This window comes from Helicoverpa armigera, chromosome 10, assembly GCF_030705265.1.
Source record: "Helicoverpa armigera isolate CAAS_96S chromosome 10, ASM3070526v1, whole genome shotgun sequence".
Lineage (NCBI taxonomy): Eukaryota > Metazoa > Arthropoda > Insecta > Lepidoptera > Noctuidae > Helicoverpa > Helicoverpa armigera.
In genome coordinates, this window is record NC_087129.1 from 9,961,180 (window position 1) to 9,979,812 (window position 18,633).

Sequence of the window (18,633 nt, forward strand, 5' to 3'; positions counted from 1 at the left end):
CATAAAGGACATTTTTTTAATAATAGACATTTTTTTCTCCAAGTTTGTGTTTCCTCAACAATATTTTTCTCCAGAGTTAATGTCCAAGATCACTTAGTAACATAATCAGACAACCTATCGAACTTGGGCTCGAACCACTAGGCAACCACAACGAAGAAGTTAATGAAGGTATACAATTAAGACTACTACCATAACTTCGTATCCATAGAACCCAAAGTTCAACCCAAATAAAACTCTAATACAACAATTGAAGGTACAAAATTGCCAAACAACAATACCAGTGCAAGTTTCACGTTCGTCCCGAGATTCCTTCTTAAGTTTATATCTCAGGTGAAATGACGCTCAAGATAAAAAATGGCGGATAACATTCCGTTTTGCACGTGCCTAGTTGAATTTATGTCTGTAGCAATGGATATGTTCTATCTTTTGGGATTCTCCTTGTCATAATATGTTGGATTGTTTGGCTGAGGTATACCAATGTTTGGTATCGTGACGTTTAATACCCTGGTGGGAGTTATAGAGCCTCTTTCTATAGCTCCAACTTGTGGTTTTTTTGGCATGATCGTGTGTATGAAATTCTCTCTTCTGCCTAGCCTTTCCCCAATTATGTTGCGGTCGGTTTCCAGTCTAACCAGATACAGCTGAGTACCAGTGTTTTACAAGGAGCGACTGCCTATCTAACCTCCTCAACCCAGTTACCCGGGCAACCCAATGCCCTTAGGCAAGACGAGTTGTCAGACTTTTTGGCGTCTGACTTACCCTTCTATTTCTTTTACTGTGTACGTGAAATTCTTTAAAATTAAAAATAGAATAGATAAAAAACATGTAAAGGTCTAAAACCGTGATCAATACTTCAAGGTTCTCGAAGGTATTTGGCCAACATTGGGACACTAACTAGCCTATTGTTGGCTCCATAGTACAAATGGCCAATGTTGGCGATTGTGTGACGTGGATTGACGTATAGGTAATTACTTTGATTGAGGCGCCCTGCAGTGTAGCCAGCTTGCGGTTTTGTATAGTTGGATAGGTAAGACAATATCTTAGTTAGGGGTAGCATAATGACTGCAAGTTAGATAGATATAGCTTAGTAATCAGGCAGATAGTACTAGTAAAGCATTATTCTATTTTACTAGAATTAAGTGCGGAGAAAATACAAAATTCACAATTTCATGGCCCAGACAGAAAAATAATGATAACTTTTACCAAAATATACACCAGAAAGCCTATCAAAAACTCACAAAAGTCTCCACTCGTAAAATAATTATCTGTACCTTAAAATTGCCGTCTCAGTCTTCAACAAAGTCAAATTACTTCAAAACATTACTGCCACGCCAACGCACTCGCCGTGAGCACTCGTAACAATACACATGTGTGAGTAACCTCGAGTACAGCGTACTAACGAGTTACCCTTATTTCAACAACCAACGTCCAATTTACATAGCGGTGTACCACAAACTCCTCGCTTAAAATGAAACGTAACAATAGCACAATGAAACTTTAAAGTCTGTATTGTGCTCAACTTTATAAATAAAAGTCTCATTAGGTGCCGTCGCCACATCCCACACAAATAACAAGTCTACCTAACGAGATAGCTCTTTCTTTCACATGGACTTTTAAATGCGAAGCCATCAACGTTTCTGAATTTATGTGCCGGACCGTAATTGGTTTGAGGTAAATGGTTCCGTGTTTTTAATAACTTTATGGATGAGTTAGCAGGTTTTTTTATTCATTAAGGGTGAAGAAAAACTGGATAAATGATAACATCGTGAGAAAGGCGCGTGGTGTAGAGTTGGCCTAAATGTGGAAGGAACGGTGCTGACAAGCCACCATTAGTGAGAATTTGACCTACCTCTTACGAAGAAGTGGGTAGGCGAGTCCCAAATTTGGAAAATTTCCACAAACGGCAGGTTTGGATAATAGGCCTGAATTCATAGTAGGGACAAAAATATTCCACAGGTATCAGGATTGAACATGCTTTAATACAGCGAGCTTGAAAGCGCGGAGTATAAGCAGATGTAACCTTTACGAATTTATTATCATTTCATTTATTTACGTTTCTTTATATGGGGTTATTATTTGCTGTTTTATAATATCATTGAAAGATTTTTGTCGACTCTGAACTGTAAAAATAACAATTTAAGTGAAATATCGGAGCTGATGCCATAGACCCTTTTCACTTTACTTAGGTATATAGTTTAAATGCGAAGGTATTTGTGCTTTTCTAGCTAACCTAATGTTATAACTTACGATAATAACATCACAGGGCCACTTAACATCGACCACTTTGTATTCCAGGCCAGGGCCTTACTTACTATTTAATTACATATTAATCTAACCTACATTCGTAGAAGGTGATATTATTTTAATAATCATTTATTTTATCAGGCCCTTGTGCTTTCTTATTAAAATTAATTATGCTGTCCTCTTTTCAAGTACTAATATTTTAAGAATAGTATTTATTATAAACTTATTTATTTACTACAGCAAATTCTTAATACAAAATCTAACAAAGCAAGAAAAGCAATGACCCATGATTAATACTATAAAGTTACATATTAGGGCTTCACTAAAAATAAATGATTTACAACATTTACCTAATATTCAGGTCTACAGCAAACAATCTTTGAATACTCTTAGCAAGAAATCCACAAGAACCAAATACCCATTTTCTAAGTGAACAAAAAACAGAATCTACCTTCATTAAGGGGTTTAATGATAGTTGCAGCGATATAAGAACAAAGCTTTGCACCGCAACTAATGCTAACGATTGCAGCCCAGGCTGTATTATGAGATGTTAGAGTAAACCAGTTTTCAGGGTGAAAAGTTGACTGTAATACTAGTAGTATCAGTTTTCATGTAGGTTGCTGTAAGATGTTATGATACAATTTTCTATTATTATCGAAGTCAAAGCCGAATTATTTAATGTTAGCTTATTACTCCCCTCTCCCCCAAAGCGCCCCCCTCTTACCACTTCCTAGGGTTATCGTGGTGATAGAGTCATCATCAGCCTTTTATCGTCCATTAGTAAGATATAAGCCAGTTTTCATAGCAATTGCAAACTTATCAAGTCCAAGTTTTCTCAAGATATACTTAGCTATTATAACTATAACTTTAGAATAGTAACATTTAGGTATACTCTACAAACCTGAAACCGATTCTGCTTTACGGCGTTGCCTTACCACCATTAAAATACTGCATTTCCCAGTCTGATAAAAAGTATCGCTAATGTGATTTTTCTAGGTTACTTCTTTCTCGCCGAACGAAAATGAGTTTTCGTTAACTCCCTCATTTCCTACTGAAATATCAAGGGCCAGAGTATCCGGTTGCCAAGAATATTTTGGAGATGATCCCACAAGATTGCATTAATGTTAGGCTTCTTGCATTTATTTCGGCGTTGAGTGCAAAATAATGTTTCGTTCTTTGTAATGGGTTTAAAGATTGTTTTTATTTTCAATTCGAATGTTCTTATAGGCGATCTTTGTTTGAGCTGTTTAATACTGAGTAGATATTCCAGAATTTAACACAAGTATAAATGGTATGTGTTGCCTACGTATGGAACTTCTCAATAGCAGTTTGGAGTTTAGTTTTATGTCGGATTCATAGTAAAAGGCTTATCAACTCCTTGTGAAAAACCTGTTGGTTGTACTTGCTTCTATTCCTCATAATATTGTAACATGCTACGTTTTTTATTATACCTTTTTCGTAAGTAAGCGAGCAAAACGAAGATAAATATACAGGTAACACTGAATATAATAATGTTTCTAATTGGGCCAGTGGTTTCTAAAATACACGTGTTTACAAAATTAAATTTTTCAGTTTATGTTCAGTACTATAGTAAGTATTATTATGTTTTTTTCCTAATATCATGTGTTTGTTACAGTTAAACATGCAAGTATCGTGGGTACGGCATAGAGACATCCATCTGCTGACAGTTGGACGGTACACCTACACCAGCGATCAGAGGTTTAGAGCCATTCACTTACCACACTCCGAGGACTGGACTTTACAGGTAATTATTATATTTTTTGTCTAGATAATTTAAATAAATGAAATTAATAAAATGGTAAAGGGTCTCAACCATTTGGATTTTAGAGCAATCAAGTTCGCGTTTATTTTATAATTACCCAAAAATAGATTTCGTTTCAGACTCTTTCCATTATTAGTTAAGTTTGAACTTTTACAGTAACATTCTACATTGTATTTCTATTGTGATTGTGTGACACTGACCTCCAACTTACTATGTACTTATATCACGTTGGTGGGAGTTTCCTAAATTAATCGCGCTTTTCAGATAGGTATCTTTAACAATAGGTTTTAAGCTATTCTTGAACTGTGAAACAAGAATGCTAGCATTAACACGAAGGACAAAACACCTTGTTTTAAGTGTGTTTTGGCACCACCGATGACATATATTCGGTTACATAACCATATAAACCTAAGCCTATACGGTTTAGGGATAAACTCTGCTACATGTTCAAGCTTCCACTTAAGATCTTAATCTATGTTTTGGCTACTTGCCACGAGATAAAAAGCCTTTCCGATAGCCTTTCTTCAAACCATACAATCACCAAACGAGACACTTTAAGAGTTTTAATAGAGATAAATACAGTTTTGGACCATGATTCTACAAAACAATATAAAAGGAAGAGTGTTTTGTTGTGTATAAATCCTGTCATATTATTTCATGACCAGACTTTCAAAAAGACTCGATATAATTGACTTTGACTTTGAATGGTAGAATGCTAAAGATGAGTTATGTGAATAATCAATCCTTCCTCCATGGAAGGATTGACTTAGAGGATAAAACTTATTAAAATAACAAGACCAAGTCTCTCAATTAGCCATTGCACAGAACCCTTTATACAAACAAAAACATTGACCATAGCAACTGAAACGTACTTATTTAAATTCACACGTTTAAACACAGACGTTATCAAAAGGGGTCTATGTAAATATTCAAGCAACATTAACGTAAAGATGTTATACCATTACAATTCAAATAAACCCGTACTCAAATTACATTAATTGTACTTGAAATCACTGGAACGTTTACTTCAGAGGATAATGTTACTGTAGTAAGTCCTTTATATTTCCAAGTCCTAAGATATTCGCTAGAAAATTAAAATGATTCTGGTACCCTGTAATGTTTTGTACCGTGAATTTATTTAAGTAAATCCGTTTAATGGCATGGCCGTTATATTAAGTATCTCCGAAATGTTTTCGTCCTTCAGATTTCAGTTATTTTGTATTCATGAAGTTTATTATGTTGTTGAAATTCTGATCGAATAACCGATTACCTTTTCACAAAAAATAATAACCATAAAAACAGGTTAAGATTGAAAAAAAAATGCTGATGTTTCATGAAATCTGCAGACACATGGAAATTGAAGTAGCTAAAACATAAAACTCTGAATGAAAATGAACGCATCATAAAATCTTTAAAAACAACTAAAATTTTTACAAGTACGTACATTCTTCTTTCGCTCACCAGACCAGAAAATTGTCTTACACATTGCATTATTATTTTCTATCTCGTTGGCTGAATAAAACGATGGTCTGAGCTTTGGCTTAATACTTTATTTTTGTTCTAGATCAAGTATCCGCAGCACAGAGATTCGGGGATTTACGAGTGTCAAATATCCACGACTCCGCATATGAGTCATTTTATACACCTCAACGTTGTTGGTAAGTCGATACTTATTAGATTCTTATGTTGTCCTGGTATGCGATGTTGAGATTACTCCGTACATTCATCCCTATCTATGTGTTCTCTTAACACATGCCATTTCAAGATCATTCCACGCATAGTCATAGGTAACATAGAAACTATATATATGTATACATATGTTAGTATAGTTATGTTATTTTTTTTATTGTCAATAATTGATGCGTTTTAGGAAACATTTTGGGTAGGTATGGTTTAATGGTTTTGGTTCATTGAATACTTCTATTACTACAAATTAATGTAGACAGACATAGGAATATGGTTTTGAAAATATATTTAGAGTTTATCTTATGAAGGTTATATCGGCTTTAGTTTATAATTTAATTTGAGAGTTCTTCAAGTAATATTTTCCTATTTAAAATTCCTCTTGTTCTTAAAGCAATTTTGTGTTAATTGGATAATTAACAAATCCTATGTAAGCCGTACCATCTTTTGATCGGATAATTAAAGACTTTCCCTTTGAGTATCAACGGCAAGCCACAACCTCGTATTACAAGCCATCGTAAGTCGGTATCAGTGAACTTTTTAAATTAATACAACTTCGAAAACCTCAAAATTAATTCCTCGGAATTTGAATTTCGATAAATTCCTCGTTCGTAATTCGAAACACGTTTTTAGTTTGTCTTGTAGTCGTAAAATGCTTTAATTAGTTCTGTAAATTCGATGTGTTCGGCGAAACAGTCCTTTGAGCCGGTTACTAATAATTTGTTCGTAATAGGTTTTGTCATAATTGTGTTGACTACCCGTATTTAGTGATCGTCAACTATTGTCAGTCAACAAACAGTGGAACAAGCCCAAAATTAATGATCAACGACACCGTGTTTATTGAAGAAACATCGTTATCAATTTCCATAGAAAAGCTAATTGGAACCTAAGTTTTGAAACTGAATACTTTATGAAAGCCTTATAATAGATACTAGTTATTTAGTGAAGTTTCTGGAAACCTAATACCTTACAGCTATGAAAATCTCGAAAAATAGTCTCGTTAACATATTTATTTTAGTTGTGTAATTAAATCATTACAATAGGTAAACATTCACTCAAAGACTCTTCTTAGAGTCAAAGCCAAATAAGGTCCAATAGAGCTTGTAAGCTTGTTCCTTGTTACGGATTCACCCACATCTCAAAGGAACTACTTTCCACACTCGGATAAACAGTAGTCTACGTTCTTCATTGGCATTTTGTATCTACCCTACCTATCTGTATACCATACCATTAAAATAAGTTCAGAAGTTTTGGCATGAAAGCCAGATAGTTTCACATATATAACATTACTAGGAAAGTTGGTAAGTGTAAATAACTATTTATAATTAATAGTGTCAAGTAATACACGTGTCGATGAAATACAACCTTCTTATCTATTACATTCCATAACCTGGCAACCGCTTGAAATAACATCACATTCAAGTTAGGTACCTAAACAAATACCAGCATATGAACTTTTAATTTACCGCTTATCATAGCTGTTTACGTTTTCTGTGAGTAAGCGTTTGCGTCAGAAAGTTACTGAACTTAGTACAAAATGTTTATGTTTCTCGTGTTTGGCCAACTTGGTTAATTAAGTGCGACGTATTATGGGCACGCACGCAACTTATGGGGCTAAGAAAAACAAAACATAGTGACGACCTTTCCTGAGTGAGGAATGTTTTATTTGATGGGCACGATTATATTTTGGCTAATTTAATACAAAGGAAAAAAAATGAAAAAAAAAAAATTGTGAAAGTGACTTTTTCAAAACCATATATTGTGGATTCAGGTTAATAATTTTAATGGAAGACCTTGGAAAACAGCATTAAGAAAACAGCAATTTTTCACTTATCTGATATTCTCTGTGACTCCTTAAGATCTCCACCATATACATGACAAAAATCAGAGTACTAGAATATACAATTTAGAAGAAACAAGTTCTGATATTCATTTTGTTACAGAGCCAACAACGGAGATAATTGGAGGCCCAGACCTCTACATCGACAGAGGTAGCACCATCAACCTCACATGTGTGGTTCTATACTCACCAGAACCACCAGCTTACATATTTTGGAATCACAATGATGCGGTAAGAACTAAAAATACATTCTAAAAATAATAGTAGACGTTGATGAATTGCCCTGACTGTTCAATTGGAAACAGGTACCACCTGAACCTTGAAAAATAATGACACCCACGCTTGACTACGCAAAATTGAAAAGACATTCCCAATTAATTTAAAATTAGTTCCATAATTTGAAAGTTTTATTGTTAAGCTTGCCTTTACACTCAAGTTCGTTCATCAGTAAAACAAAATTAGAATAGCAATTCATGTCTAAACAACAGTCTATTTATAGCGATTCCAGCAACTAAGCCATAATTGTCCATGTCAGACAACATAATAAAAATTTCCATAATTCATCCAATCCAAGTTTGTATCATGAAAAACAGGAAAATGTATCCAATCTTGAGAATAGCTTCAATCGTATTAGCATAAACATGGAGTGAATAAAATGTGTGCAGATTATAAGCTACGACTCTCCGAGAGGGGGGGTGTCGGTGGTGACTGAGAAGGGGGAGACGACGACCTCGTTCCTGCTCATCCAGCAGGCTCGACCCTCGGACTCCGGGACCTACCAGTGTAACCCGAGCAACGCGCAGTCGAAGAGCATTGTAGTTCACGTGCTCAATGGTGAGTTGAAATGGCAACTTCGGATTTTGATTTCTTAATCTTTTGTTTTTTTATTTAACTTTATTTCATTAAAAGAAGGCAATTTTGGTAAATATTAATAATACCTAAATAGGATTTTAGTTCAAGGAATAATGATACACATTCATTTTATCGTCTGACAAATAAAATTAGTGAATAAGTCATCACGTCTAACGCAATTAATAATTAAAAGTTACGCGACTTCATCAAAGCAGTAAACAGAATATTTAACTTTCCAACATCAGCCTAATTACATCGACATTTTACAAAGCAATACGTCGACATTAATGAATCCCTTTATCGAGAGAATCTGCTAAATTCATAATTTAGAAAAATCCCAAATCTTGACGGCGATTCGTAAGAAGCAACCCAATCTACTTGATAAACGACCTTCCTAAGATAAAGGAAAGAAAATACATTTTTAAATCTCGCTTCGAATAAAAAATTAAGGCTAAAGACTATTATCATTAAAGCAATGAATCAACGGAATTTTATGTTTCTTTTTAATGTTACGTTCGTGGCTTGGAACAATGGGTAAAAATGCGAAGTAATAAGGTGTTTTCATGTAGTGTATCATTTATCACTGGCTCGAATTGAAAAAGAACTATCACGAACAACCGTGATTGTGAGTCATTCGAAGTAGTTAAGTAATACGGGTTTCTTTCACTGTGACCGTTAATTTTTGTATCAATTACACATGATTCTATAATTATGATTTATTATTGACTAGTTTATTTTGTAACAACAACATAGAGAGCGTAGGCGTCATAGAATATTTCCATTTTTGTTGTGGAAATGATTCAAGTATTTTCCGTTCATAGTATTAGTTTTCAATTATTGTTTTCCTTGTGTTCTTTGCCCTTTATATGAAACAACAAAAAAGTATTTTTAGATCACTGTATTCTGATTCTCTTCTATATTAGTTTTGTTGCTACCAATATTGTTGAGAACAGTTTTAATTTTTGCCAAAGAAGCAAATTCGATTTTTCCTTTATCAGGTGAGTACCCCGCGGCGATGCAGCGAGGGGGGCAGGCATTCGCGCTGACGTCACCAGCACATTGCCTCGTGTTGGCGACCTGCCTCTTCCTCACACTCTCTTGACATATACGGATCCTAAACTTAATGTAAATACAAGAATTTTATCAATATCAACCCATTATATTGACAATACGACACAATGAAGATGAGGATTATAACTAATCAGTTGTCAATACAATCGGCTGAAACAATTTGCTATTTTATAGTGTGGGTTGTGTTATGTACAATATAAAATAAATCCAAGAGCAAGTAGAACCTGCTTGTTCCGTGTTGTACATAGTGTAAAATAAAGCGTGTTAATCGTATTAATTTATTTAATGGTAATTAGATTTGATTTCCAACATAATAAAGAACCCTTGTCATTGTATGATTAAACTTCCAGTAAAATATTAATTGTATCAGGAATGTAACGGATCATTTGTATTACCTTAATTGGCGAATAAGATTCAAACGTAATATTCTTGTTTATGATAGATGTGTATTAGAAAATGATGAGAAAAATATTAATCCATTGAAAGAACATAAAGATAGTGGAGACAGGAATGTATAAACGGCAGACAATACTACGTTTAAAACACAAAATGTTTAGAAATGAAAATGTAAATAGTTGAGGTTATACGAATCACTATATCTAGCCTTTAACGATACGATGATACCTTGGATTGGTTGGCGACATACACGAAGAAATCTATCATGTTATCAGGTATGTAAAAATATTCGACTTTGTAATTTATCTTTAAAATATTTAGGTACACTTTTCACCTGTTTCTGTTAGTGATACTCCCACGATTATTGTTTCACCTCTATTTTGACCTACTATGTAAGAAAGTAGGTGTGTTACTAACTGGAATTAACTTAGACACCTGCTAGCTTTTCACCAACTCGCTTTGGCCTAATTTCCACCTGTCATGGTCAAAGAAAAATTAATCGATATGTTTTAGCCTCTATGAAGTATCGGTAACGAGTACAAGGTATCATTGTATAAATTGTATTAAGTGATTGTAAATTGTAAGTAAGATTTTAGTAAATTTTGTGAATCTAAACGATGTTGTAAATAGTATTTTTAAGATATATTTTGCAAAGGGGTCTTAATATAGTATTGAAATAATAGAACCTACCAACAATATATGAACTCTCTACATTATTTACAATATTTATTACATTATTAACTACATCGTGATGATAGAAAATTATTACTGCATATCGAATAAAACCAAATTTTTAGTTTCACCATACTTATAATAAGACCCATTTGAAAAAGTAGGATAATACTGTATAATAAATACACTATAAAATAATAGAGTAGATAGATATAAGCGTAAACTAGAAGAAAATATTTTACATAGTTAGAAAACAATTCTGATTTGAAATCGATAATTGTTTGTGTACTTTAATATTCTTCCTGTGACCGATATATTTCTATAAATAAAAATTAAATAACGAAACAAAATACGTAAAGTTTCATCTTGTGTACATTTTGTTGCTTATTGAGTAAATAACTTATTTTTGTTTTGTGGAAATTGTATAAACACCTAAGTAGTCTTGACCCCCGTCCCCTTATTTTTTAAGACTCGTTACTTAAAAATTGTGAAAATATCGAAGTGCTTTCTTGACAGAAACTGTCGTTAAAATATATATTTCATTTTCACGAACTGTACATACGCTGTCCAGATTTACCTCCGCTAAATCTCGATGTAAAATAACGGAAAACGATTTGAAAAAATGTTTTTTCTTGAATTTAGGATATTGACAGATCTCGATAATTATAACCAGTTATTATTATGTCAAAAGTTTATTATTGTATACAAGTAACAATAGTATTAAATAAAACTTGTTGTATGTATTATGATACCTGACGGTGCGGTGCTCCGCATAATATAATTACATGTGTAATAAACATTATAAAGAAACAATAAAGTTTTAAAAAAATATTTGTCTTTCCTTTGGTGAATTCTCCTATTTTAATTCGGCTAAGAAGGTAAGAAAATCTCTATCGAATACAATTTAACTATTCGAAAAACACATCTCAGAAGCTTCAAATTTAGCATAAACTAATTGAAATAATTCACCTTTTAACACAACACCAGTCGGCATCAAGAGTAATTTCACATAACACAGCCAATCCTAACAAGCCCTAATAAAAAGTTTTTCATTCAGTAAACGTAAAAATATACGAAGTACTTACAAAATCCCAAACCAGTAAACAATACAACATGACCCTGTTTGGTGATTATCAACTTTTCCCGTTAAAGTTTCCATAATCCTAAAACATACAAAGTAATTTTTGAGAGTAAAACCTTGGAAGCTTCGCATTATAGATTCATATTACTTCTCAGCAGTAAAACTTTTTGTTTACATACAAAAATAAATCATGGGTAAAAAATGTTCGGAGGGATACACCAGTCGGCCGAGCGATCTTATGAATACCTAATCGTTCCGAACAAAGATGAAAGATGTCTTCCCTAATTCTTAAAGACTTTACATGCTACATCGCGTACAGTTCTGAAAATTAGATTTTTTTATCTTTTCATTTCGCTACAATGACTCATTTTGACGAGGAATTTTTGAGTACCTAGTGTTACAAAGCACTTTTTCATTGCGCTGAATTTGGCAAGTTTACTTTGGTAATTCTTTTGTTCTGTAAGGTTATTTTATTCTATTTTAAGAATATTTCTGAATGGAGAATGAAACTAAAATTACTTAGTGAATATCACGCACCCACACTAGAACGAATACCAAAATAATACAAGTCTAAAAGAACCATTGTATTGTAAAGAACTTTGTGGATACACTATTTCAATTTACGCTAAATATAAAAGATTCATTAGAAATTCACTGAACTAAAGCTAGCTAATTTAATTGTTAAAGTAAAATAGCCCTTTCTAACCAATTTGTTTGAGGAGAGTCCACCACATACCAATTTAGGGAGTCTACAACCTAACCACTTCATTATCGTTGATATAAATCTTTTATTCTAATTTAACACAGCTCTATACTGAAGAAAAAAAAAACAAATGAATGCTATGACTGTGTTATAGAAAAATAGAAAGATATTCTTTATTCAAAATGGTAATGAAATCAGTTACAAAAACATATGACTAATTGGTTTAAGCAAGGGTGAAAATGGAAAGTGCCTACAACATATGTAAGAAGACGCCTATGTTTCAAAGATGACTGAGTATTAAATATAATCATATAAGAAATAGTAGGTACATTAGGTATTACTTGTTACTCACAAAAAAACCCTAGATACAAAAGCTGTTGTTTGAAATCACCCTCAATTCTACTCAGGCTTCAAATACTTATAATCTAAATAAGGTGAAGGAGACAGAAACCTGCTAAGTGGTCTAACCATTAGGTATCAAGTTATACGCTATATCAAATATAAGGATAGAAAAAGGGCTTTACAAATAAAGTTTCATTTTTTAGGGTTCCGTAGCCAAAATGGCAAAAACGGAACCCTTATAGTTTCGTCATGTCCGTCTGTCCGTCTGTCCGTCTGTCCGTCTGTCCGTCTGTCACAGCCGATTTACTCGGAAACTATAAGTACTACAGTGATGAAATTTGATGGGAATATGTGTTGTATGAACCGCTACAAAAATATGACACTAAATAGTAAAAAAAAGAATTGGGGGTGGGGCCCCCCATACATGTAACTGAGGGATGAATTTTTTTTTTTCGATGTACATACCCGTGTGGGGTATCAATGGAAAGGTCTTTTAAAATGATATAAAGTTTTCTAAAAAACATTTTTCTTAAAGTGAACGGTTTTTGAGATATCAGCTCTCAAAGTCGTAAAAAGTATGTCCCCCCCCCTCTATTTTTATAACTACGGGGTATAAAATTCTAAAAAAAATAGAGGTGATGCATGCTAATTAACTCTTTCAACGATTTTTGGTTTGATCAAAGTATCTCTTATAGTTTTTGAGATAGGTTGATTTAACTGTAATTTACGGAACCCTTCGTGCACGAGTCCGACTCGCACTTGGCCGGTTTTTAATTATCCTTTGTTGGAGTTCAATACTCCAATAAAGTCTAACTTTCGGTAAAAAAACGCAAATCGAATCCGACCAACTCTTTATCTGGAGAGTTTCAATTAATTAGATTGGTATCTATAAAATATCTCCTTGGACTAGTAAAGACTACTAGGACAGCCAAAAGTCTCAATTGAAAGTAAAAATATACTTCAAGGGAAAATAATATACCTATGTAAGTACCAAGGAAGAGAGGAGAAAATAATCTTAGATTCCAAGAATATTGATTTCCATGAAAATTTTGTTATTTAAGGGACTTATTATAGAGAACACACTATACAAACTGCCTAATATTTATAGATGAATTTTCCCTAAACGATAGATTTGTTCAATCACCCCAGTGAATCGACAGTCAATCATAAGGGTCGGCACACACTTAAGAAGTTTATAGTTTTGTTCACTAATACCTTATTCCAAGAAGGATGACATGTGAATTGGTCCTTTGTTTAGTACGAATAAAATAATAAAGACTGACGTTTTTCAAGGAAAAGTGAAATATCGGAGAAAAGTCACGCTAGGTAAGGTGACCTTGCAAAAAGTTGGGTTGTTCTAAATTTCATGGTTATGTAACATCAATTTACCTTCAAAATTTAAAACATTATCCTGTACCGTCTGTATGTAATTATGTGCAACTTTAAATGTAATTAAAGAATAATAAATATAATAAAATTATGAAAGAAATAATATGTTATTGCATATTTTTGCATTAGTTACACTTTTATTATTCCAAGAAAGTGTAATCATAAAATCGAATAAATGTTTTTATTTTTCTATTGCTATATTGAAAGAAAAATAAATACTAGACATTCAATATCCCTTTATAATTATAATATCAATATGTTAATATTAATAACAATGATTAGAAAATCAGCTTGGTAATTCAGTCTTGTAATTGGCTAATTGCAATCTGACTTGAGGTTGCCTTTGTTATTCGAAACATAAATTATTTATTTCTTAATTATATGTTTCTCAGCATATCCATTCTAAAGGTCATGGCACATATGAACGGCGCTTTACTTGTCACTTGAATCAAACCCTTGAATCGTATCTCATATAAAACATTTTATGACGCCAATATAGTAAGCAGAAGACGTGGCGAGTGACAGCTGGCTTGCAGCTACTTAATAAGATCCATGCTGCAGTTGCGCCATGCCGTTCATGTGTGCCACGACCTTTACTCTCATAATTATGTCATCTATTGAGATTCTATACTCGAAACAAAAAAAAAACAGATCGTTACCCATCGCTGTGTAATTCAAAATAAACCTTATTGAAGTGCAAATAAAGTCTAAATTATAAACAAATCACAGTGGAGTTACGATTCAAACTAGTACAGGTGATTTGCAACCGTCATGAATTCACCATTTAACTTGCTCCCGTAATAAATAGTGAAGACACAATTAAATAAACATTTATATACACTAACAGTATAATAACTTTGTTCAGTTTTGTAAAGTAATTTGGTATAACTTAACGATGAGCATTTGAATGCTCTAGTTACAGTTTCCTTTGTTTATTTTCTATTGTAAATACGTCAAAATTTACCGTGACTTCCGTTTTACTTATTAATTGTCGCAAATAATGTAGTTTTTGAAGCATATATCGATGCAGGTCAATCGTCAGCTAGGAGCGGAATAAAACAACGTACGTCTCGATAGCACAGCGTGTATTGGCAGACTAGTTTGGTGGTGGTGACAATCTTATAACTAACAAAATACTCACTACCCACATAGCATAAATATTAACATACATCACAGTTTTCTCGAAAACCACAGTAATATCGACGCAGACGAAATCGAGATGGACACCAGTAAGACTAAAGTAGATGCAAGTTTTTTTTTTCTTAGCCCGTGTTGTCCCACACTGGGCAAAGGTCTCCCTATTTTGCCTCCACAACTCTCGATCTTTTGAGACCTCCCACCAATCCACATCCCACCAATACATTGCCAAAATAATCAGTAAAATCGAAACTTGACAAAATAATTTCTCAAACAAGTTACTTCACACCAAAACTACAACATAATCGAACATGTTGAAAGTAGTCCCGATGCTCCATGAGTTATCTATCCCCTATCCCCGTAGTTTGTAAACTGGAGTGTAACGATACCCCCGGGTGCACGGGGTTGCACCAACAACTTAATAACTATTGCCCGTATTATTTCATGCCAGTGAAATGAAATAAAAATCCGTACAACTTGTGTTTACTCGTTTTTCAAAGTATTCGTATTTTGATTGGTTGTTTATTCTCAATCTATCTAATCTTATAGGTAGGTTGTACAAACTCATGTCTTAAAAAAGTATTTGAAATCAATTAATTGTGTTAAGCTAAAAGCCTGACTATTTCATGGAAAATATGGGTAGTAAAGTAATTGAAAGGTTTTCAATTTCCCGATTTTTTATTCTCTTGTATACACCGGGAATAAATCTGCCATGCTCTCTATATCTAGAAGTCGTTAAAAATGTATTCGTTACACATATTTTTTACTTCTACCTAAAAATTGCACGAAAACTTCCATCCAACTGTATTAATCAAAAACTAACGTAATAGAGTTGCGAATAAATTCATAGCATTTATCGATGAAAAGTGTCGATAATCGAGTCCAATTGGCGTACTACGTAATTGGTTACCTGTAACACCGTTTGAAACTCGAAACGTACTCATACGTTTAGTTGGCGACGCTCCACCTCTGAGTAAGCACTATTAATTTCCTTTGAACATCGATTATTATGGATGTAACGATTTCTCGGAATTATGCTGTTTTGGTGGTGAAAATTCACACTTAATTGTAAGTCCCTAATTTGTGTGATGAAAATCTATCATTAATACAGTGACCATACGTGGAAGTTGTTTTGCCCCTGTATACAAAGGTGTACGATATTATACATACATTGAAAGAAAATAAACGTGTAACGTTCATTATAATGTCTCACAAAGTCAAAGCTTTTTCTTCTGCCGTCGTAGGTTACAAATACTTCTTACCTACAAACATTATTTAACAAACATGCTCTTACAACGTAAACCGTTTATATTTTCGTCTAAAACGCTCATACAATTTTATGATCAGTGCAAAATTTTGAGTTCGTCCGATGTAATGACCTACTGGTTCGCTCGGCTCGATTCTTTGGGCCCAGTAGCGGCGTTTCACTAAATTGGACCGCGTGACTTGCTATAGTAGGCCTTTCGCTCTGGGGCACACTGAGTATAGTTATTATTTTGTGTATGAAGCCTTTTTAAAACCAAAAAAAAATATATGCTTCTGAACTTTATAACCATGTTATAAATTATGATATCTGAAATGGTAAACGATTTATTTGGACATCATCATCAACAGCAGCGTTTTTTATTGTCCCACTTCAGGGCTTCTTCTCAATCAGAGAGCTAATAAGCGTTGATCACCAAGCTTGCACTAGTCAGATTAGCAATTTCAGATGTAAAAATACAGGTTTCCTCAATATATGTCTATGTCTTTCGTGTTTCATTTACAGTTAAATTTTAAATTGAATGAGCTAACTGTTGTCTGAACTTGTAAATTAAACCAAAAATACCTATATTTTCAATCTTGTATAAAAATCTTCCCTAAGGCCACAATACCCCGATGAAGTACCTGGGACTCGTCCTCGACGGCCGGTGGAGCTTCGTCGAGCACTTCCGACGTTTGGGCCCCAAACTGGAGAAGGCAGGTGCTGCATTCAAGCGGCTCCTGCCCAACCTGGGAGGCCCAAACGCCCCCTGCCGTAAACTCTACGCGGGGGTCATGCGGTCCATGGCCCTTTACGGGGCCCCGGTATGGGCACGTTCGGCACGGCCGCGGGCTGTGCACTACCTGAACGTGCCCCAAAGGGTGATAGCCATTAGGCTAATCCGGGGGTACCGCACGATCTCCCGCGAAGCAGCTGGCCTACTCGCTGGACTGCCACCGTGGGATCTGGAGGCGAGGGTCTTCTTGCGCCTGTACGACTGGCGCGAGGAGGCTCAGCGCCGGGGAGAAACCCCGTTGCCGCGGCAAGTTGTCGCGCAGCGGGCGGAGCTCCGGCGCGATCTCATGGTGGCCTGGAGGGAGCGACTATCGCAACCCAGTGCAGGGCACGCCACCATCGTGGCGGTAAGTCCCCTTTGAGGAGTGGCTCGGGAGGAGTCACGGCGCCCTCACGTACCGCATGACGCAGGTCCTCACCGGACACGGTTGTTTCGGGAGGTACCTGCACCGCATCGGTCGTGAGGAGGCGCCCGGTGTCACCATTGTGCGGACAGCCCCGAGGACACGGTGGACCACACAGTCCAGGTGTGCCCGCATGGGAAGGGCACCGCCGGGTCCTCGTCGAGGCTTTGGGCGGCGGCGACCTCTCGCGTCCGGCCCTGGTTCAGGCCATGGTCCGGGGCGAGAGGGAATGGGATGCCGTCGCCTCCTTCTGCGAAGCGGTCATGCTCGAGAAGGAGGAGGCGGAACGCCAGAGAGTTCGCACCTCTCATCCCGGCCGCCGCGCTGGACCAGGTAGACACCATGGGCGCCGGGTGTCGCGAGATGACTCCCGGCCACCGTAGGCGTGGGTCTGTGGGCGGTGAGTTCGGGTGGCTCATCGTCCCTCTGTCTTCCTAGACGACAGACCCGTGTCGACGGCGCGCGTTGTTCCACGCGCTCCTCAAAGAGACGTCAGCAACCCCAGCGGGGCCCAGCAGGGCCAAGGCCTGCCGGGGCTGCGGGTTGTTCGAAAGAGATACCGCGGCCCTGGTACATAAAAGGCCTATGACGGAACACGACGATTTTAGTCAGTAAGAGTCGACTCCTCACCGCTGCTAACCCACAGCGGGAGGGGTCATTTGATGATTTTACGTCGATAAAAAAAAAAGGCCACAATACCCGTTGTGCCTACATAGTAAGCAAACGATTCGAGGTCAAAGTAATAACATGAACCGATACCATCCGACGCCGGTAAGTTGTTAGTCTTTAAAATTCTCTGATCGGCCCGCTTATAGGCACAACGACGATTTTTCATGCTTTTTATAACATTCCATTTTCCACAATGTTTTTTTTGTCCAACTTTCCACTTATTTCGTCGAATTAAGTTCGCTCTTTTCTGCCGTTTTGCTAAGAGATTTGAACATCGGAATATTTGGAATTAAACTGTTTTAAGTTTCTGTCTTAAAACTTCTGCTATG

At 35.6% G+C, this 18,633-nt stretch overlaps 1 protein-coding gene across 3 annotated transcripts in view; it reads left to right on the plus strand.

Moving 5' to 3' along the window:
* Positions 1-11,346, plus strand: part of LOC110370996 (lachesin) — a 98,995-nt gene extending 87,649 nt beyond the window's left edge. The window contains exons 4-8 of one of the 3 annotated variants that reach the window (XM_064036650.1): positions 3,881-4,009; positions 5,592-5,685; positions 7,654-7,781; positions 8,216-8,384; positions 9,377-11,346. In XM_064036650.1, coding sequence (XP_063892720.1) covers positions 3,881-4,009; positions 5,592-5,685; positions 7,654-7,781; positions 8,216-8,384; positions 9,377-9,504 — 648 coding nt within the window. In that variant the 3' untranslated portion in view covers positions 9,505-11,346. Of the gene's footprint in view, positions 1-3,880; positions 4,010-5,591; positions 5,686-7,653; positions 7,782-8,215; positions 8,385-9,373 lie in introns of all 3 variants that reach the window. The other 2 variants (XM_064036649.1, XM_021327044.3) reach the window with 2 other exon arrangements.
* Positions 11,347-18,633: the final 7,287 nt, after the last annotated feature.